The sequence below is a fragment of the Sylvia atricapilla genome, chromosome 2 (genome assembly GCF_009819655.1).
Source record: "Sylvia atricapilla isolate bSylAtr1 chromosome 2, bSylAtr1.pri, whole genome shotgun sequence".
Taxonomy (NCBI): Eukaryota; Metazoa; Chordata; class Aves; order Passeriformes; family Sylviidae; genus Sylvia; species Sylvia atricapilla.
Window position 1 is genome coordinate 48,729,928 of NC_089141.1, and position 22,868 is coordinate 48,752,795.

The 22,868-nt window shown below is 35.7% G+C and overlaps 1 protein-coding gene across 1 annotated transcript in view; it reads left to right on the forward strand.

Moving 5' to 3' along the window:
- The window catches only part of NBEA (neurobeachin), a 456,143-nt gene that overhangs the window by 394,201 nt on the left and 39,074 nt on the right, over positions 1–22,868 (forward strand). The window contains exons 48-49 of the mRNA XM_066313167.1: positions 5,404–5,556; positions 15,931–16,098. Coding sequence (XP_066169264.1) covers positions 5,404–5,556; positions 15,931–16,098 — 321 coding nt within the window. The remainder of the gene's footprint in view (positions 1–5,403; positions 5,557–15,930; positions 16,099–22,868) is intronic.

The window sequence follows — 22,868 nt, forward strand, 5'->3', positions numbered from 1 at the left end:
AGAAATGGAAGCTTTAAAATCTCGAAGTGAATTATACTAGAAAAGTGAAAACGTCTGGGTTGAATTTGATTTCATTGGGAGGCCATAAAATGGTATACCCTTAGCAAAACGTATTAAACAGAAATTTCAGATTTGATGCAAGTGATGTGCAATTATAATAGTGTTAATAGCAGTCCTCTATCACCGGAAGACATATTTTCAAAGTTTAATTTCTCAGCAGTTTGGATTTTTCACAGGCTTGTAAATTAGAAAATGCATTTGGGGGATGTTTTCTTATACGAAGACACAAGGCATATAATACTGTTAACTATACCTTGGGGTTTTAGTATAGCTATTAAAATAAACAAGGGATCACATTTACAGACAAGAAATGTCTGTTATAATATTCATTTTACTTTTTTTTTTCTGTACACCCTTCAATAGCTTTACTGCATCGTTCTTCATGTGAGAGGAGCCAAGCTTCTTGGGCAGTTTGAAAGGCAGCTGACTCTTAAATGATAGAAAGCTAACCTGTCTTATTAGAAGTGTGAATGAAATGGGAGCAGAGGAGGTTACCAGCTGGTGAAATGTCAAGGACAACTAGACAGAAATTACTGCAAATAGATTTAGATCACTAAAATCCCTATTTTTATTAACTCTTTAAACTCTAGATATTTCTAGAGTTGCTAAGAAATTACCTATGACAGGTGATGTATTCAGAAAGATTTATTTAAAACCTTCAATATGTTTTGGCAAGTGTAATAAAAGCGATAATATTTACTGAATGGTGTCAGTTAATGCAAAATTGTAGGTCAGCTGAGTTGCATACAATAACACATGCATTTAAAATGCTTAATTGGTATGTGGATATTTTAAAAATGCCAGACTTTTAAAAGACCATTGGTTTTCTGTGTCTTCTTTCTTTGCAATCCCTCATTTTATGCCTGCTAAGTAACATAACTTGTAGGGAAGCTGTGTTATGGGTTTGTTTGTTTTGATATTTTCCTTCATGTCTTTATTTACACTGACACAATGTGTGTTTTGTAGGAAAAAATATTTTGAGATTTGTGCTTCATGAACAATTGTAGCTTGAAACCTAAATTTCTCAAAGTCACAGTAGTTTCAAGCATTTCTGATCTGGCTTTACATTTACCTTTTACCACTAGTGCCATTGAAGGTGCAATAGGAGTTTTAAGAAACCTCTTATCAACTATTTTGTCTGTCAAGAAGAAAGCAGATTGGGAGACAGAAGGTCGTCTGTGTCGTATCCCTTGACGTAAATGCTATCTCTGAGATACATTTCCCCCCTGCTAATTTCTGAGTCTCCTTGTCCCTATCTTCAGGGTGAATTTAACAATGACACCTCTAAAGTATGAAACTGGGGATTTTTAAAAAGCTGTGCTGTATGACAAATTACACTCTGCTCTGAAATGAATGAAAAGTAGCAGATGCTGTCAGAAAAGTATGCAATCTCCATCGCCAGTGTAAAGACTACAAAGGTTGACAAAAACATTTATTTTGGCTTCTGTGTGATGAACATGTGACAAAATATGATATGGCCAGAGTATATTAAGAAGTAAATTAAGTTATGGACTGTTTAACAATAATTCTGCTAGCTGTTATTTGGGAAGGTTAGAGGAATATTTGGCATTTCTGTAACAAAACCAGTGGAGCAATCAATCATCATCCTTCATTTAGACTTTTAGGAGCTTGAAGGCTGTTAATCTGGTAAATAATGCTTTTAAAACATGTAATAAACAATGCAAAGAGAAAATAGGAGTTTATTCTCTGTATCTTGGATGGATTGATGGCTAGGATGAGGGAAAATGGACTTAGATTGTATTATGAAGGATTTAGGCCAGTTGTTAGGTAAAACCTCCCCGTATGAAGAACCAGTTGATGGAAGAGTTGTGGAATTGCTCTCACTCAAATTCTGGGACAACAGGCTAGACAGATATCTTGCAGGTTAGCTGTCAAAGCTGAACCTCATCTGGAATGGAGGAATGGACACGGTCACCTCTCTTAATATCACCCTGAAACAGCTATTTATTTGAGGTATCTGTTTCCTATCCATTACAGAAAAAGCACCAAAAGAGTGGCTCTCTCTAGTCATAGTCTTTATTAGAATATGAACTGGCACATACCCATTTGTGAAACAAAGAAAATCCAAACTCTGGCTGAGAAAAATGCTAATATGTTTTGAAAATAACTCTAGCCCTTGCTAGTGTTATCTTTCCTTGCATTCTTTTGTACATTCTTGCAGCTTTCAGTGGCTTCTTAGCTAACACGATTCTCTGTGGGCCCCAGTTGTCATCTTGTTGTGTCCTCTGAGGTTCACTCCTGTCTGCTCCTTCCTTTTCCCAGAAACCTCCTGGGCTCCATCCTTGCTGCCTCATTGTCCTTGCTAATCCTTCCACTCTCTGCCTCTCCCAGTTTATACTCTCGTAGTGAAACATGCTTTGGGGCCCTGGGAAAAAGAATATTTGCCCTTATATCCCCAGCCACTGCCTGCCATTGGCATGAGATAGAAGACAGCTTCTTCAATTTGTCACAGCAGAATAAACAGTGTACACGTAAAAACAAAGTTTCTGTCACACATCTCTAGCTTGGTTGTATTTTCTATGCATCTAAGTAGCTAAATATATGAATCTTAAGTTCATACATACAGGGTGCCACAGGCTTTCATACTGGGCCTTTGTTTTAGTATATTTTAATTCATCCTCTAGAAATAAAAAGGGGTATATTTATCTGATCTATTTTAAGTGCTGTGGTTTCTTAGTCTAGTAAATAGTGGAGACAGCAAAATTACAAGAGGAATATCAATTGCTATGAAAGAAAACTGAATAGTTAGTACAAAGTATGGGAAATATGTAAGTATCTGGGAAAGGTCACATGCAACATGGCTCACATTTCAAGAAAAGGTTCAATTCATGCTAAATAGTACTCAAATAAGCAACATAATTATAGGCTGCTCTAGAAACAACATTGAAGAGAATGCTGAGACTGTAACACAGTGGTTTAGGCAATTTTTTAAAAATACTCTGTTTTAGGGGTTTTTTACTTTGACTGAAAAATGGCCAAAACAACGTAGCAGGAGAAGTGTAACTGAAATGATTAGGATTCTAGGGAGAGTGTTATTTGAAGAGGATTTCGAAGTCTGGCACTGGTTAATTTCCAAAGCACAGGAATAAGACAGTTCAAACTAAACATACACAATACAATAAATCTTATAAAATTAATCACATACTTTTGTTTATCCTATTTCTATTTATGTTTTCTGCTATACCAGACAACGGAACATTAAATTACCCTGAAAGCAAAGAGCGAGAAAGATAAACTTACTTAGAAATACCATTAAAAATACTCAGTGACTTAAATCCCTTTGTTTCAAGATACCCCTACCGCCAAAAGGTTACTAGAATTCAGTTAAACACTAGATGTGTCTCTGGGTAGCACAAATCTTTCAGGTATGTTGGATGTAAAGGTCCACAGTTACATGCTATGACATTTCAAACTGAAAAAGAAATTTTACAAATAACTTTTTTTTAATGGAATCTTGGACTGGTTGCTGTGACATCGCAAGTTAGTATGCCACCACATTGAATAAAAATTGATAGTAATCAAAACTAATGGTATGTGCTTCAAGGCTTTTATACAAAGTAGAAAGAAACTTTGCTAACTTTTTCCTTAATAAATTCTGTTTCATTTGAATATTGGCTTCAAGATTGACTTTGACTTTTTGATATTTCTGAGGTCCTTATGAATTTTTCCCGTTTTTAAAGGCAATGCTCTTAGTTTGTCAGTGATTTGTGTGGTAGCGTATGTTGGGCCGTGAGTTCTGAGTTAGTGATTTGTTGAAGTCCTGAAAGATTTCTGCATAGATTGATCCAACTGCAGATCATTTATTCTTCTTCGGGCTCCATCACAGAAAACCAAAGGGCTTTCTTTGGAACCCTAGATTTAGTGAATCATGTTTTGGGGGAAGGAGGGAAGATTGCTTTCAGAAATATGCTGAATCAATTAGAGCTGTAATTACAATAAAACTTAAGACAGGTGTTAAATTAATCTCTTTTCTTTTAACATCATAAGTGTTCAGGATTTCTCTTATTTTGGCTTTTCTCTAGATGCTGCTTTATTATGTACTATGTCTGATCTTTTTTTTGGTTTTTTTTTCTGTTTGGAATTGCAGCTTGTTTCATAATGAGTTATTCAGATCCAGGCATGTCTCACTTGGTTAATGTTTTATACTAGTAAGATACTGATTGGATTTGCATTTTAGTCTAACCTGTATTAGTATGCTACAATGTAGAGAAGTAATTAAATTGCTTTCCTAAACATACTTAAAATTGTAACGAATACACTCTTTTTTTCCTTCTTCTTTTTTTAACTTAATAACTTTGAACGGATGCTTTAACTGCTCTATTCTCTATGGAGTTGCAGATCAGATTTAATTAGATAAGTTTGTGTCTGCAGTAGGGTTTTTTGTTGGTTGTTTTGGTTTTTTTGCTTTGCATGTCTGCAGCCTTTGAAAGGATCACAAAGAGACTCAGATTTCAGGTGCTGTGTCATCATTTTGATCATGTTGCACAACTGAACACCATAATGCTTTTAAAAATGTAGTTTGGTGAATTTAATCCATATCTGGATATTAGAGAAGAGATAGTGGGCATTAAAGCTTTTATTTTTCCATTGTAGTTCAATACTTAATGCTAAAATAGCAGGAACAAATAGCCATATTCATTATATCAAAATGGATTCCTGTTTAGCGATCCTGGAAATTGGGAAAAAAATTCACACCCTTAAGTTACCTATAATTTTTTGTATGTTTCAGTTATTGGTCTTTCACATTTTAAGTATCAAGTATATCTGTTCGAAGGACATTTATTGTACTGATATCTTTCCCTCCATGTATATTCTTGAATTTTTCTTACAGTAGGAAAAGATCACATGTATTATTTTCCATTATATAGGTAATGAACTTACCACCAATTAAAGAATTAAAGAAAGTAAGATCAAGACACTGTTATATCTGCAATTTTTCCCTTTTTACATATTTTTGTTAAATTGTAATTAAAAAATCCAATATATTTTCATATTGAAGGATTAGCATAAATTTTCTTGTATCTGTTACTCTGAGGAGATCTCCTTTACTCATATCCACTGACTTGTCTAAAATTGTTCTTTTCATCAAAATAGATATGGGGAAAAAAAAGTTTGAGTATTTCATTATGAGGAACACTTTTGATTGTAAGTCGAAGAAAGCGGGTAACAAAATTTCTTTAGAAAAGGTGCACGTAGAAAGAAAAGAAACATAAACAAAACCAGGAATGCTTTAATATGTAGTGCAAGAGAGCCTGATTCTGGGAGTACTATATAGCATCTCTGTTAAAAGTGAAGTCTCATGGTGTGTTTTCTCCCTGCTAGGAGTTAATTCCAGAATTTTACTACCTACCCGAGATGTTTGTCAACAGTAATGGATATAATCTAGGAATCAGGGAAGATGAAATTGTTGTGAATGACGTTGATCTCCCTCCGTGGGCCAAGAAGCCTGAAGACTTTGTCCGTATCAACAGGATGGTAAGCTGTATTTTAATTTAGTCTAAGGGGTTCCATATTTTATAAAACTAACCTAATTTTGGTTTTCATCTCTTTAGAACTAGATTTAGAGAAAAAAATTAAAAAGTGAAGCAGAATTTGAATTCTGTCTTGCTTGACAGAACTTTTTTTTTTTATTGTAGATTTTCCTTCCAGGTGCCCAAATTATGGAAAGTTAAATTCAGTTATTTACTCTCTCATGAAAAAGCATTAGACATGCATGAACCTGGCAGTACAAGATAGCCTGAAAGATTTATGTCCGTTCTTCCTCACCATCTTCTACATCAAAAAGTAAAAGAATACTATAAATGATGTATCATGCAAGCCATCTTGTAGTCATTATTCACCTGAAGATATGTACTTCCTGTTCATCACAGATGAATTGGAAGCATAGAAATGTAAATATAAGTAAACAACTGCAGTGTTTGAAGAAACTCTGCAAAAGAACTGCTCTGATGTAAATCATCATGAGACCTCCAGAATTTAAGCAGAAAGGTCATTTCTAGTATATATTTTTTCTTTAATTTTGATAGCAAATTATTTTATTATTGATTAAGTTAATACATATGTATGCTTTTAGTAATTTTTAGGAACAGGAAGGTATATTCAGATGCTTTAGCCAGCAATGCTTCAATTTATGGTTTTGTTCTGAAAATAGTTCTTCCTTAAAATTCATATTGTGTTCTCTTAAAGAGTCGTGATTGTGATATCAGTAAGCTGTATGTTTCCATACAGTTGCAGAACTCTTCACTTTATGCATTATTTCCAATAGTGTTTTTATGGTAGCATTGCAAATCTAGCTGTGTTGATTTGTTGGAGGTTTTTTTTTCTGATCAGTTTGGTAATTTAATTTTAAGAACTGTCTTTTTAAAGAGCATTGTTCTTCGGGAGTTGATAGAAAAAATAGCTCCTATGAAGTTTGAAAGAATAAAAGAATATTATAAAAACAAGCCTATTCATGTGTGTAGATGATTTAGAAGCATCCTCCATTTAGAAGAATAAGTGGTTTGACATATGTAGAAGAGTCTCCTAAGGAAGTGATGGCAACCTCATCACTTGAGACATATGAAATATACTACACAAACGAGGAGAAATGTATTCTGTCATTGATAGATTAGTCTGTCATTGACAGGAAGAAGCTGAACATTTCTTGGCTGATTTCTCTTATACCTCATATATAGGAAAATTCTTTTTTAAAAACAAATAATTGTCACAGCTGATGAAAATAAATTCAAATTCAATTTTCCTAGAAAAAAGGAGGTGCACTGAAAGGATCACTGGAGCCCATTAGAATTCTCAAGTGTGGGATATGCAATCACAAGTTGGTGTCTCTGGAGTGCCCATGTTGCTGCACAGAGCCCTTTTTGACGTTATGGTTGTGGCTAAACCCAAACTGAGCATAGGCATAAACACACTAAAGCTGACCTAGAGGTTTAGTTTTTACATCTCAAAGAACAGAAGCATGATTCCTTGTGAAAATGGAGAAGCAAGCTGCCACCTATTGGGGGATATAATGCAAGATGCATATTAAGGACTCAGATTCTTAAATTTTGTAAAGAATCTTCCTTTTGTCTTAGCTTGCATTTTATTAATCTTTTCTTTCCACAATGTTGTAATTATTATAAAAGGTAATATATGATAAGAGATCACCTGAAAAAAAGCTTAAGCTTTAGTTTATTTAATTTCCCTTGTGCACTTCCTGCTTTTTAGAAAGTAGCATAGCAGCTCTCCATAGAATAGTTTGTGCTGTTGAAGAAAACAGCTGCGGACGCAAATTTAGAGTATAACATTTAGGCCTCCTTAGAGCTACAGGACTTGATAGTGAGGCAATGACTGATTCCACATGTGTGTAAGTATGCTCAGACTGCCAGGAGACAGACAAACTGATGTTAAGGCTAGAGTAGCATCACAATTACAGTACATAATTGAGTACTTCTAAAATCACAAATTATCACCTATTTGTATCAGGCCCTTCCTCTACTGTTTTCCAGCCCGTTTCTTCCACGGATGTGAGCATTATGCCATTCTTGTACATGCAGACTGCCAGGAGGCAGTTTCTGCATGGCCTTTATTCACCCCATCATCTACTTTTAGCAAGAGCATGATCACTAGCTAAAATTCATCTCTGCACAAATACATGCTATCTTTAAATGAGCAGTCAGAAAGCTTGCAAATGACAATAAAGTTAGGAACTGCTTACAAAACAGGAGAAAGAGGCATAGATTTATTTGAATTAGATGCAGAAAATAGACTGAAAATCACCTTGGGAGGAAAGAATTGAAGATAATAAGAAGCAGAAGTCTGGAAACAAAAACAGTGCCAAAAATAGAGCAGTAGCAAGGTAGGGGTGGCAATAAGATTAGATAAGCTCTGCAATTCTATATCCACCAGAAATAAGTGTATTTTGATGCCATCTATAGAGAATCATTACATCACAGAGGATGTAAAGAGTTGTACCTATCTATGGTTCTTTTGAGACTGCACCTGGAATATTGGATTCACTTCTAGGTGACTAGAAAACAGAAGCATTCACATTTGGATGGAGTTCAGAGGATAAAAGCAAAGTGAATAACTTTGTGAGTTTAAAGAGCATGATATATGCGTAGTATTTTACAAAGCTTATTATGAAGAGCAAGTAGCTAAAGAAGGATAATCCTTTTCATGAAATGCAGATAGTACTTGTAGTAAGAAGTAATGGAATTACATTTTGAAAATGTAATAATTTGAATGTGTAATAATTTTTTTTCAGAAAAACTTCCTCATGTAGGGTTTTATTAATACACATGAAGAATTGCCAGTACCCTGTCTTTTTGGTCACTAGAATGAAATGGGTCAAAGGAACAAATACAAAGGGATTGGAAAGTTTGACATTCCCTACCTAATGTCTGATTCTATTATTTGAACCGGCCAGCAGATGTATTTTTCAGTTAGGTCATCCCCAGGCCAGGCTTTGGCTGTTATACAAGAATCTATCTTGCGAAAAAAAACAGTCTGGGTGTGATGCTGACGTGTAAAACACAGCAAGCTTCTGCAAGCCTGGAATTTCTACAGCAGCTTAGCAAAGCAAGCAGGGAATATGTTTACAGAAAACGAAGGAATATTTCAAGTAAGGGTTATTCTGATCCCTTATCTAATAAAATCAGCAGTAGTAATTTCATTTCAGTGGGAAGAATCCTATGTGGTACTGCATAACATACAGGGGGATTTTTTTTCCTCCTAGCTAAAGATGTTTTCTTCTGTTCATGGGGGATTTTTTGGTGCTTTTTTGCAGACCTATATTATGTGTAATTTTATGTGGGAGTAAATGCAAATCCTTATATACTACTTGCACATTTATTAATGTAAGCATTTTCTTTAAATAACAGCAAGAATTCCATCATTTCATCCCAATACTTACCAAAGAAAGCACAGAACACCCTAGGAAACATCACAGAGGCAGTGTCATAAATCAGCACAATTTAACCAATTGGTTAACAAGCTTTACTAAAATTCTGTACAAAGGAATAAAGAGAAGGCAGGTGTTTGGTATTGTATAATTTGATTGTTCAGCTGGTTGTTTTACACTTCAAACTAAACATGGAAGTGGAGGTAGAAATGGTTTTCCATCAAAAGAGATTCCTTTAAACTTGTGAAAATTAGACTTATTATGAAGACTGTAAAAGACAGTCAAGTTACTTTTAAGACCTATTACAGTATCTTCAACATTCGATGCATGCATCAGGGATTTTTGTAGCAGTTTTATTTATCCATACAAAGCTAGACTGATTACTATGGAGTTACTCATGAAACATTAATAAAGCACTATGTTCAATGCTAACATGATTATGGTCTGACCTCAGCAACGGTACAAAGGACAGAGGCAGAAAGTGTCCCTGATAACATTACCCTAATGCTGGGCTCATCAATCATAATCTCCCAGTTTACCAGGAAAAAAAAAATCCACGCATAAAACCTTCCACAGATGTGCATCTGTAGTCCTACTCAGCCTCTCAGTCCCCACAGACTCAGAGCAGTCCGAGAGCCAGAAATAGAACAGACTCAGTCAGTAAGTCAAGCATGTTAAATCAAGGCAGGGAACACCACTGTGAAACACTGAAGCACAGCTTTTACAATACTCATTCTTTAGTTTTGAAACAAAAGATGCATGATTGTGTAATTCAAACTTAATTATAATGATATTTTAATTATGGCTTAGGCACATATTAAATTACAAATTGCAGTGCTGAGTAAAATGTATTCACTATAAATTATATTTTTGAGAGACTAAACGATGTCTTGCTTTTGTTATATGTATTTTGTTCCTCTTACTTAACTGTTACTAAGATTGAATTTTCTTTCTGTCTCTGAAATGATTTATTCACACTCCTGCTGCCAATTGCATCTTTGTACCATTCTCTGGCTATTCAGAAGCATGCATAATATTTCATAATTAAAAAGCTTCTTGAATAGTCATTAGAAATATCTACTATGAATATCTAGTATCTGTTCTATGAGAATTTGGAAGATCTTTTCCTCCTCCCCATTCAGCAGCAGTTGACATTTCTTTTCTACCAGATAAGCCGTAGATAAGACTTGATATTACTTCCTCAAAAGTAGCTTTGATTTTATTTTGTGTATTGCCAAGGTTATGCGATTAAAACTTATTCAGGCAAAAGGGGTTTCAATCTGCTTCAGGTTTTTCAACCATGTTTAGCAGTGATTTTTATTTTAACTTGCTCTGTTGCTGAAGAATCTTATTTATATCATTAAGACCCTTACATAAAGGATCAGTTTCTCTGCAGAAATCCCTGAATAACTCAAATCTGTATAATGTAATTCTGTGTCACTTCTATTAAAATATTACTTTGTGTAAAAGAAAGTAACTAATCTCAGATAGCAGTATTGCCTGAAATACTTTATGGGGAAAGTCGAAGTTTTCACTTTGAGAGTCAGTGCAAGGAATAGTAACTGAGGAAGAGAAATATTTGGTGGAGGGAATCTGCAGTGGCTGCAGAAGAAGGTGGATATGATGGGAGAGGAGAGACACCCAGCTCACAGGCTGAAATGGCTGATGATCTGGTTTTGAGCAGATATGTAAAACCAGACTATCTCAGAATAATTATAAGGAAATATATTTAAATATATTACATACAATTTAATAGCAAGATGGAAAGAGGAGAGACAGCATATAATATGGAGGACAAGGCAGCAAGGCAGGAACTGCAGAAAGAGAAGGTGCAATCATGGTCCAGGCAAGTGGCAGCATCAGAGATTTGCACTTCTCTGGTGACAAAAAATTCATGGATAGGATATTTTATAAATTCAGAACTTCTAATATTTTACACAGCACATAGTCTGTATTACAATAAAAACCACCGCCTCCTACTGACATGCCTATGAAAAACACTTTTAACATCAGATTAGAATGACCAAGGGAAATGTGTGCAGCGTTCGTAAAGGTCAGAAAAGAGCTATAATGGGAAGTAATTTGGTTTTTAATAGCTCCATTTAGTTTGAACGTAAACTTAGTAATACCTCTTTCTATTGTACAATAGCTACAGGTCAGATTTTCAGCCTGTAGAACATTTGTGCATACACTTGCCTGCAAACACACAAAATCCACAAAATATGTATACACTAGATGTATGTATAATAATGATTGCAATTTACTTATTAGCAATAAAAGTCACTCCGCTGGAAACAATGACATGGTAAACACCTTCCTTAAAACGTAACCCATGAAAAAAACATGACTGGAATGTTGCTATTTGAAAATGGAGATCTAATAAGGGTTCAAACAAGTTCATTTTGGGAGTACTTGAATAAATAAAACTGGTTTGTGTGCATTTTTATTATGATAGATAGCAAGGTGGTTGTTGCCTCATTTCTGTTAAACTTTAAGAATCTTTAAAAGCCATATTACATAATTATATAAATATTATATAATTATATAAGTAATAAATATTTATTTTAGAAGAGGTTTCTATAGTTCATATTTAAAAATGCTCATAAAGTTAAAGCCCTCAAAATAATTTGAATACAAAGTGCCAATTTTTATGACCATCACCACACCAGTCTATTTTAAGGATATTATTGTTATCTTTTTCTGTATGTTTTGCCTATTGTACCTACAAATTATGTTTTATACAGAAAATTCCCTCACTGTATTACCTACTGAGCATTGCATATTCTTGAGAAACCAAACGATGTACTGTTGACAGTGAACAGCTCATAAATTTTCAGGAGGCACTTACATGGAGGGGGAGTAGCCTGTGCATTAGAGCAAATTAGGGAGAGGATTCTGAAAATATCGCATGAGTGGTGTTGCAGGAGTACTTGGAAGAAATGCCAGCAAACCAGGTCAGACCTGATATAAGAACCTTTCCCCTCACTAAAATAAATCCAGATTATAAAGCCCTGAGTCACTGAGGGCAAGGTGGGACTTTGTAGCATTTTGGTGTCCATTTCCTGAGGACCCCTTTCCTGTTTTTCATGCCTGGTGCCATACCCCCCAGGACACCTCGACTGGGAGGCCATGAACATCACACAACACCCGTTTCATCCTGCAGCTGGAGGCTGTGCCCATGAATAGCCATTTCTGATGTTTTACACAGCACATAATCTGTATTACAATAAAAAACACTGCCTCCTATTGACAAAGCCTTCTTCGTGTCTCTGGTTCCTCTCTCCAGCTTCTGCTCTGGTCTTTTCCCTTAATTCTGCACCACACCAGTGTTACATCACACAGCTTCCACTCTTCTGAAAAATATAATTCAAAATAATTATATTCTCCTGCTATAAATTTCCTCAAAGTTTCTTTAAGAAACTGAGGTTCTTTTCCAAGGAATTAAGGACCATTATACCTGTAAACATGGTAGAATAAATATGTTTAAATAATTGGAGACAAAAACATGATATGCAGCTGTTAAAAAGTAATTAATTTAATAAGTTGTTAAGCAGCTAATAATCCATGTGAAATAGAAGTTTTCCAAACCTACCGGGGTCAGTAAGACCTCCTCTAGAATGAAAAGCTGCTGAGTAAGGGCTGGTCATGCAAGTGGAAACTGCCTTAGGGAAATACAACATATGTGTTCAACTGTCTTAACTCTTCTAACTTGAAAGGTCAAAAAAAGTGCAATCCCCTTCATGAGCAAGACTGACAAACTGGTAACAATGGACAAGGTACTCAGCGTATTTTTACCTTAGTCTTCAATGGCAACCTCTCTTCCCTCACCTCTCGAATTATTGGACTGCAAAATGGGGACTCAGGGAGCAAAGTCCCTCCCACTTTAAGAGAACATTAAGTTTGTGGCCACCTGAGGAACCTGAACATGCATCTATGGCAGCTCATGAGTTGCATCCCAGAGTCCTGAGGGAATCAGCTGATGTAGTTGTCAAGCTACTCTTCATGAAATGTCATGGTAGTTTAGGAAAAATCCCTGGGGAATTGGAAAAAGGACAAAATTGCTCTCATTTTTAAAAAGGGTTTTAAGGAGGGCCCTGGGAACTACTGACTGCTTCACCTCTGTGCCTGGAAAGGCCATGGAACAGATCCTCCTGGAAGCTGTGCTAAGGCACATGGAGGACAGGGAGGTGATTTGAAGCACCAGCTCAATTTCACCAAGGGAAAGTCCTTCCTGACCAACCTAGTGGCCTTCTATGATGGAGTGACTGCATCAGTGGACAAGGGAAGGGCTGCAGATCTGGACTTGTGACTTTTGACATGGTTCTTTGCAACATCCTTCTCTCTAGTGAGAGATGGATTTGATGGGTGGACTGTTCAGTGAATAAGGAATTGATTGGACAGTTGCATCAGCTCAGTGTCTGCATAGACATCAGTGAGAAGTGGTGGTCTGCACTGGGACCAATACCATTAAATATCTTCAACAATGGCATAGACAGAAGCATCAAGTGCACTCTCAGCAGATTTGCACATGGTACTGAGTGGTGTGGTTACACACCTGAGGGTTGGGATATCATCCAGAGGGATCAGAACAAGTCATCTTGTGATCAGAAAAAGTCTTGAATATGAGAAGCAGCCTATGGGAATCTCATGGCATTCAACAAGACCAAGTACAAGGTGCTGTACCTGGGTCAGAGCAACCCCCAGTATCCACACAGGCTGGGGGATGAACAGTTGGAGAGCAGCCCTGCCAAGAAGGACACAGGGGTGCTGGTGGATGAGAGACTGGACATGAGGCAATAAAGTCTGCCTGCAGGTTGGAAGGCCAACCTCATCCTGGGCTGCATTAAAAGCAGCATGAGCAGCAGGTTGAGGGAGGTGTTTCTGGCCTTCTGTTCTGCTCTAGAGAGACCCTACCTGGAGTACTGGGGGTCCGTAGGAAGGACATGGACCTGTTAGAGTGGGTCCACAGGACAGTCACAAAGTTACCTGGGGTCTGGATTATCTCTCCTGTGAAGACAGGCTGAGAGAGCTGGGATTGTCCAGCCTTGAGGAGAGAAGACCTTATTGTGACCTTTCAGTACTTAGAGGGGCCTATGAGAAAGATGGGGACAAACATTTTAGAAGAACTTGTTGAGATATGGCAGTGAGTAATGGCTTTAAATGAAAAGAAGATAGATCTGACAAGATATAAGGAAGAAATTTTTTATAGTCAGGATGGTGAAACACTGGAACAAGTTGCCCAGAGATGTGGTGAATGTCTTATCTCTGGGAACATTTAAGGTCAGCCAGGACAAGGCTCTGACCAACCTGAAGTAGCTGAAGATGTCCCTGTTCATTGCAGTGGAGTTGGACTAAATGGCCTTTTAAGGTCCCTTCCAACTCAAACTGTCCAATGGTTCCATGTTTTTGTGATTCTAACACCAGTGACAGGATGTTAGGTGAGAAAAGTGTGAAATATGCTCATTTAAACCAAGCATTGATTTTTTTCAAATGTACTGTCTGACTTTCGAGTGAACAAAAGTTCTACTGTTTTCCTGAAATGCTTTTAATAATCTAGAAATAAAAATGCTAATTTTGACCAAGGAAATGCCTTAATAATTTTTTTGCTAATTATGTGTTAATAAATAATATATACAGATCAAAAGAAACTTTAAATATGCAGAGTTCAGATGCTCAAGAGAACTCTTAGGCTGATTGCTGTAATTTGATTTATAGTGCTAGAAAGATAACTGGCTTTAAATTCTAAATACTTAAAAAGCTTTATTACATACAAAAGGAACATTGAAAATTAAGCATTTAAAAGTAAGGAAATGCTTTATTGGTTGTTGCTGTGGGATAATTTTATCCTTGCATGTTAGCATCCTGCACTCTAACTGAGGTAAAGGTCCTATGGAAAAGATTACATGGAATGATGTACTTGCTGACTGTGTCATGTTGTATGTGCACAGTACAATATAATTAAGGATATGGCATTTGTTGGGAGGCATGCTTTGAAACTAAATAGTATTAGTTTAATAGTATTTAGTATTAAGCAATGTTAATGCTATTTTAATATTGCATTATGGTTACGATGGCTTCTGATTTTGAAAAGGAAACAACAAAATTTTGTTGCAAAATGTCTGCAACATTTTTATAGCTGTTTACGGCTTGCTGAACTTACGCCCTTGAAAACTGAGCTACATCTCATCTCATGTGTGAGACTTCCCATCCATTTTCATCAGAGATAATAGTCACTGGTTTTGACAGAAAAGGGTCTAGTTTTCCACCAAATCAAAGAGAGTTCCTCTTCCATGAGGAGCATTACAGGGAAAATCTTTGAGGAATGGTTACCTGATAACCCAGGCACAGTTTGCCTTGTCTGAGTCTGTTTCTGCTTGTGGAATGGTGAGGAGGGGGCTGCTGCCAGTAAACAAGGCATGGCAGGGTACTACAGTGCCTCATGTTAGTTCTGAAGCAGCCTCCTTTTGATGTAAATTAACAAAATGAATAATTTTTTCTCTAAGTTTATCATCTTCTAATATCTGAAATTTCTTCAGGAAGACCTGAAGCTCTGTCCTAGCTGGGGAGTGTTTGTGCTGAGTAGTGGCACTGTGATAAAAAAATGGAGGAATTTCCATTTTAGATTTAAGACTAATTATAACTAGTTTGAAAATGAGTTGCAAGACTGCTTTTTTGAATTCTCTTTCCTATTTCCATATTTTCTTTTTTTTTTGACAAATTACCTACCTACTTGAAAAGCCCAGAAATTATTAAGATATTCAAAGCTAGAAACCCAGTAGCTGAGAAGAAAATTAGCATGATATGAAGGTGAAGTAAAAAGAGAATATCTTTTTACTGCTTCTCTCAATAGAATAAGTAAAGTTTTTTAATGTTTGAAAGATTTCAAATATATCAAATCAGCCTAAAGAGAAAATGTAATGATACCCTCTATGTTTTCTCAGTTACTTCCTAATCCTGAATTTCACTTGCAGGCCCTGGAAAGTGAGTTTGTGTCATGTCAGCTTCATCAGTGGATTGACCTTATATTTGGCTACAAGCAACGAGGACCAGAAGCTGTGCGTGCACTCAACGTTTTCCACTACCTAACATATGAAGGCTCTGTGAACCTGGACAGTATCACTGATCCTGTCCTCAGGGAGGTAGGTGTTTACTGTCATTTCATGCTAAAAACTGCTGTCATCTCACAAGAAATGGTACTTTTTCCATCTTCTGCTGCTGGAGAAAATGGATGTGTTTGACATGATTCAGAATTTAGGCCCCAGGTGATTTCAGAAGCAAGTTTGAATAAATTAGCAATAAAACAAATGAACCTAATAGATTTAATATTCATTTACAGTGTAAGAAATTATAATGCAGTGTATATTCTTTAATATAGTATCTGCTACATTTTATAATTTACTTGTATTAAGTTCACTTAGTAGAACTGAAAAACTGGAAAAAAGCCCTCATCATACTCGCAGAAGAAAAAATATCTAGGCTTTACAGTCAGATGATGGTGAGAATGTCTGAGAAAGAATGTATTTTCTAGAGTCACTGCAGCTAATATTTAAATTACTTTTAATCACTTAAAGTATAATCAAACTGTTACCAAAATAGAAAATGTTTTCTATTTGTTGCACATTCAAGTACTTATGTTTATATATATGTATGAATGAAATATATGTATTTGCAAATATATACAAGTGAGTGTTTTAAATTAATCAGTAAATTTAAAAAAATGTTCTAGATATCCTGATACGTTTCCTTTCAGTGACTGTATTTGTTTCCACTATGACTAATAATTCAATGATGGTTTTCTAGTACCTATTAATTTGCATGATGATTTTCTAGTACAATTCATTTGTTGGCTAAAACAATTGAAATTTGGTGGAAGTGTGAAGAAGCAACAGCTGCTAGATGAGTACTGCCGTGATGAAGCTCTATGTACAATCTTCCATTCCCCCAGATAGCTGCCATCTGCTGTATGCAAAACAGTAATAATGTACATTGCCAGGCAATGGGATTTTGTTTGTTTGTTTCCAATCTTGGAGACAGAAATCTACAGATTTCAGAAAGAATTTGTTTCAAAAGGCATTCATTCAGGTAACTACTGAGTTTTGGGGTTTTTTTTTTTTTTGGTTTTTTTAGCAGTGCATTGCTGCATTCCGTTACTTTTGGTGTGATTTTAGGAGCAGAACTAAAAAAACCATTCAGACCCCAGGCTTTCTAGAACTGGATTTTCACTACATGCACTGCAAAGCTTAGATTTTCTAAACAAATAACATTTGCTTAGTTTTAAGACTGGCCAGAATTGCCTTGACTCCCTCCACTTAAAATATTTAATGTTGACATCTACATAATAATTTTCTGGATTTAAAACTTTGAGCATGAGAAGAGTCACCCTCTTCTAGAGATAAGAAGAAGCTATGCTTTTCAAAGTATAAAACAGGTGTCAAGCACCATGAATACAAAGGATTTGTGTAGATTAGGGTGCTGATCTGCATGGGTAGACTCCTATGTCTTGACTTCTAGGGTCTACTCCCATAGGGCAGCTTGCAGGATTGTGGTCTATCTGTCTGTCTGTGCACCTTTTCTAACATCTTATGACATGATGAGACTCTTCAGCTCTCCTGGGGCTCTACTTGCATGAATAACTTGTCGTCAGAAATTTAAGAAAATTCATGGGGATGTTTCTGTTCACTCACTTGTACATCTAACCCACGCCCTTTAAGTCAATGACATACAAACCTCTTCTTAGGCAATTTACACCATGTAAATTTATAAAAGCACAACTTGATCCTTGTTGTAACAAGTTAGTTTTGTACATAAAATTCACTGTTAGCAATGAGAAGGCAAAATGACCAGAAAAAATAAATCCTCCTTTTTTTTTTTTTTTTTTTGTTATACATAGATAAAAAGTTGCATGCATCCGTTTAAAAATAGTATGCTTTTTCCTCCCAGAGATCTCAGGATCGTTGATTTTTGGTTTGTCATAAGAAAGCTGAAAAATACTTTTAATTCATTTTTAATCAGAATTTACAATACATGTTTGAATATAGATAGATTTAGACCTGCTTTCTGTTTTCCTGTGCTGTTTCTGAAACTAGAGGAAATTCTCTGACCAATAATAAAGCATTTGAAATCTTGATGATATAAAGATGGTCTAGAGATGATAGATGGTCATGTTTCTGTTACAAGTATATATGATGAGGTTTTTGCTTTCTGGTTGTTGTTCAAGTAGTGCTTGTGTGTGTTTGTTTGACTTTATTCTGGCTTTTGTAAATATTACAGAAAATAAATTAAAAGCAAAAAGATATTTTAAAAGCCTCTGAAGACCCCTTGTAAATACAGAAATTAGGGATAAAAACACTAGCACCTTTAAAATAGCAATACAAATTGTTTGGCTTATTTTAAAGCCACATATTGAGAATATTAACCATCTTCTGTGACACAATATTTTAGTTTATTTACAAAATAAACATCAAGAGCATGTGGAGACTGAGAGATGTATTTTCCTGGATAACTGCAGGGGGCAATTAATTCTAAAATGCAGTGTTTATAAATTAAAATGCCAGATAACACTACTTGTAAAATATGATAAACAATACAACCTTATTGGCAGCAGCCAGTATCAGACCAGGTGGGCTCAGGTAGGGCACTAACTGGGGCCATAACTAATTTCATATTGAACTGAGTCCCAGCTGAATCTATCCTGTGAAATAAGTCTCCAAATAAAAAATATCCTCCCATTTACATCGGAGATGATTGAAAGACATAATTTAAAAAGGTGGAGCCCTGTGACCTGTGTATGCTATACCTTGGCCTTTTCACTTTCACCCTTTTCCTGAGCAGCTCACTTAACCACTATAAAATATGTTCTTAGCTTTCTGTGGAGAAAATTAAAGTTACTTCTGTAGTCATCTATCTACAAAAAAAATTCAGCAGTGGAACAACTGATCCCTGCCATTCCTTACATCTTTCTCATGTGCTTTGGGAGCTCTCCAAGAAATCTCTACTGTTTAACACTGGAAAAATGGGCATCCTGTGTTATTGTTCTTTGTAGATCTGTTTAATAGCAGATTTTCCATCTGACTTTCTCGCTTTATTTTCCATATGGAAAATTCCTACTGATAGAAACCATAATACTGAGATAGCATTGCATTTTAGATTACTTCAGTGTACGAAATTACATACATCTGCCACCATAATGCCTTTTTGGCAACTTAAGAGCTGCACTGGATGGGTAAAATAGACTGATTTCATTTCAACATACCTAATTCGATTTTTCAAACAACTTTGCAATCTCTGATACCACAAAAAATAACTGGTCAAAGCAATTTACCTCAGGTTGTTATGAGGACTTCAGGAAAGTCCTAATTTACATGCCCCATGGAATAAAAGTATAAAATTGTAATCCATGGTTTCAATCTTCTGTGATTAGAAACTGGTAAGTTCTCCAGTTCTATCAGTTGCTCTCTTAGTCACATATTGCAAAATGATTTTCATGTTGTAATGAGGAGGAAAAAATTGTGTAACAAAATAATAAAAAAAAAAATTTCCAGGCCCAATTTTTTTTTTTTTTTTACTTCCACATTTTTTAAAGTAAAGGCAGTGAGGTGGAAGCTAAGACTTGAACAGCTTAAGGATATTGATTCATTCTTACTTGACAGGTGGAATAATGGTTGCAGCACTAACCGCAGCAATTACAGCATTAAAATGTCAAGAAATTAGAGGTCAGAATAACAGATAATTTTCTTCCTTTTGTCAGATTAAAAATTGACATTCTTTGACAGCACAGGATTTCTGGCTGAGAAAATTATGACAGTTTAACTCATCTTGTACTTGTAAGGCAGTAATTGATAATGAACTTTACCATGACAGTCTTCTCCTGTGGAGAAACATGACAGAACATCCCTAGTACAAAGCCTGTATCTCTTTTTAATATGTAAACAGTAGTTATATTGGACATTAGATGTTATTTGGAATTGTCTTTACTGTTAGTTTACATCATAATCCAAATCCTTTTCCACTAGACAGACCTGGCTGAGTTCAGGGATTTGATGCTGAGATGCAAATAGATGAAGAACAATATAGGAAATATGGTTTATTTATACTGCTTTGATGTTATGGGTCCACTTCCATTACTGGTCCACTTCGTTGGTACAATGTAGTTCCTCCCCTGGTTTCTCTTAGAATAACTGTAGATTTTAGGAGCCCCTTTCTTCCCCAGACACCTGGAAATGGGCCACTCAAAAATCCATTGAGTTGTGTTTTTTTCAGGTTAGGACCTTGTATTAAACAAAGTGTTGTGGCTGAAAGGAAACAACACAGCCATACTGGTCATTAGAAAATACAGTAGACAAGACAAAATTATTTTTATTTATTTCTAACTTAATTGAATGCCTTGCAGATGAAATACAAAATATTTAAGTGGACAGATCAGTTCATAAAAGACTAATCACATGTAGTACTGTAAGCACATCTACTTCTGGAAAAATACTGTTTGGGGGGCTGTGATTGTCTTTTTTGGGGGGGGGGGGGTGTTGGGGTTTTTTTGGGGGGGTGGGTGCTTTTTGAGGGGGTTTTTTTGGCTTTTGTTTTGTTTTGGGGTTTTTTGTTTTTTTAATCATAGACAGATCTCTGTTTATTTCTTTTTTTACACTTTCACTTTGTTTGTGATTAGAAATATTTTGCAAAATTGTTTCAGCTTTTGGTTTGCATTGGACTTAAGGCTAACTTTCTATCATCCTTGTGTTGAGCTGCAAATCCAGCTTAGCAGTGCAGTACAATGACTTCCATGTGACTGTTGCATCTTCACCATATGCTTGCATCTCCCCAGTCCAGCAGGAATTATTGCAAGGATGTAGTAAAGCAAGGCAGTGTGAACCTGGTGGGCTCAGATATTTTTCCTGAGCACCTGTCAAGATACCTGAGCATACTTGCAACTCACAGAGCAAATTGAAAAATGATTAAAATTGCTAGTGTTTGACAGGCAGTTGCTGTGCCCATAAACTAATTCTAGTAGGACAGGTTTTCTAGCAGCTAACAGAGCATATGGCCTATGCAATATTTATTTCTTTGGTGATGACTTGATATTTAGCATATTTAAATAATTTGAAAAGTCATAATGATGCGGTAGTCTTGCAGTGCTTTTCAGCTACCCTCATTTCTGGGTTATATTTTTCCTCTTATATTTTCTTCTGTTATCTCTTTCTTTGATCTGACAGAAATAACAAAGCATCCCTCTGGATCTGCTATAGTGAAATATGCCCACAGGAAGCAGAGTAGATCACATCAGTTTTCACTTCTTTTTTTTTCTCCTTTCTTTTTTTTCCCCCTCCTTGCTGAAACACTTTTTGCTACTACAGAGAGCTGACATGATAGGGCTGTCAAGACTCAGCAAGATAGATATATCTTTAACAAAGGGAGCTGGAGTGCTAGCCCTTCCCTGGTGACTGAGCCTGGAAAATTTATAGGGAAAAAATTAACACACTATTCTAATAGCACTATTTGACACTTCCAAGGTAGCACCAGCCCTTGCCACCAAGGGCTTGTTCTTCCTTTCTCTCAGAGTTATTCTTATTTATTCTGATTTCATTTTTAACTTGTTAAGATCTTTTTCTTAACTGTTGGAGCTGTTTCTTTGATGTGACAAGAATATCAAAACCACCCCTATGGATCTGCTTGATTGAATTGTACCCATAGCACTGGCCACTTATATGTTCACTTGTATTTAATTGCCTCCATGCAAGGGATGGGCTTTGCTTCCTTTCTAGGACCAGCCCTTTAACCATGAATATGGGTAGTTGTGAAAATTAGTTGGAAGCTGCATGTAGTGTCAATAACTGCATTTTTCCAACTTAAGTTAAGGAATTCAAGTAAAAGCTGTCATCAAAGTAGAAATTATTTTCCTGTATGCTAAAGGCTTAATTCTTCTCTAAGAAATGTGTATTGTATTCTATTGATTTTTGTAAAGAAATCTACTTCTTCTGCATTCCCAAATAATGTTTTTCCTAGACATATAGAACAAGGATTTTTTTTTTTTTCAAATTTATACTGGTTTGGGGGGAAAAACCCTTGATTATACACCCTTGATTATACTGTATTATTTTTTGACCTGTGATTTCTATTGCATTAAGAGATCATCAACAGATTATTAGTGGATTTTTTAATGTTTCATTATGGGAACATGTATACATATAATGTAACAATTTGTATGTCTTTCTGTGAGTTTCAGAGCTCTGTATCATTCTGTAAATGAAAAAGGGAGAGTTTTTATTTTCTGTCACATTGTTATGATAATTCTCTGTAGATCAAGAAGCAAAACACAGGGACTTTTTGAGGGTAAGATATTTATTTCTGTAGGTAAAGATTCCTGCAGAAGACAGAGAATATAGGAAAAGATATCTTAAATCAGAATATGCAATGAGGAATAAATATAAATTGCATGAGTTCAGTTACCACACAGTAATTGCCCAATGTATAGATTTCTACTTGGATATTAATCTGTACACTTCCATATCTTTGTTGTTCAGAGGAAACAGCTTTCAGAAAATGTTTGCTTCAGAATAACCAAAACATTTTAATTATGCATCCAATTTCACTATGAAATTACTTTTTGGGAAGACTTATCCTAAGTAACATAAGCCATTTATGACAAGGAGTCAAAAATCATAATCTGATCCATAAGACTCCCAATTTAAAAACATCCCTCTACCACTGCTTGAAACAATTAACCACAGTTAGATTAATGATTGATCGTGATATCTCCAGTTAATGAGTATATTAGAGATGAGAGACAGTCAGTATTTCCAAGAATCCATGATGATCTGAATTCATGACCATTCCTGGATCATTCCCTTACATGTTTATGGGAGTTCAGAACCTTTTCAGAATCAAGACATAGTCTCTTAAAGCAAAACAAATGGCA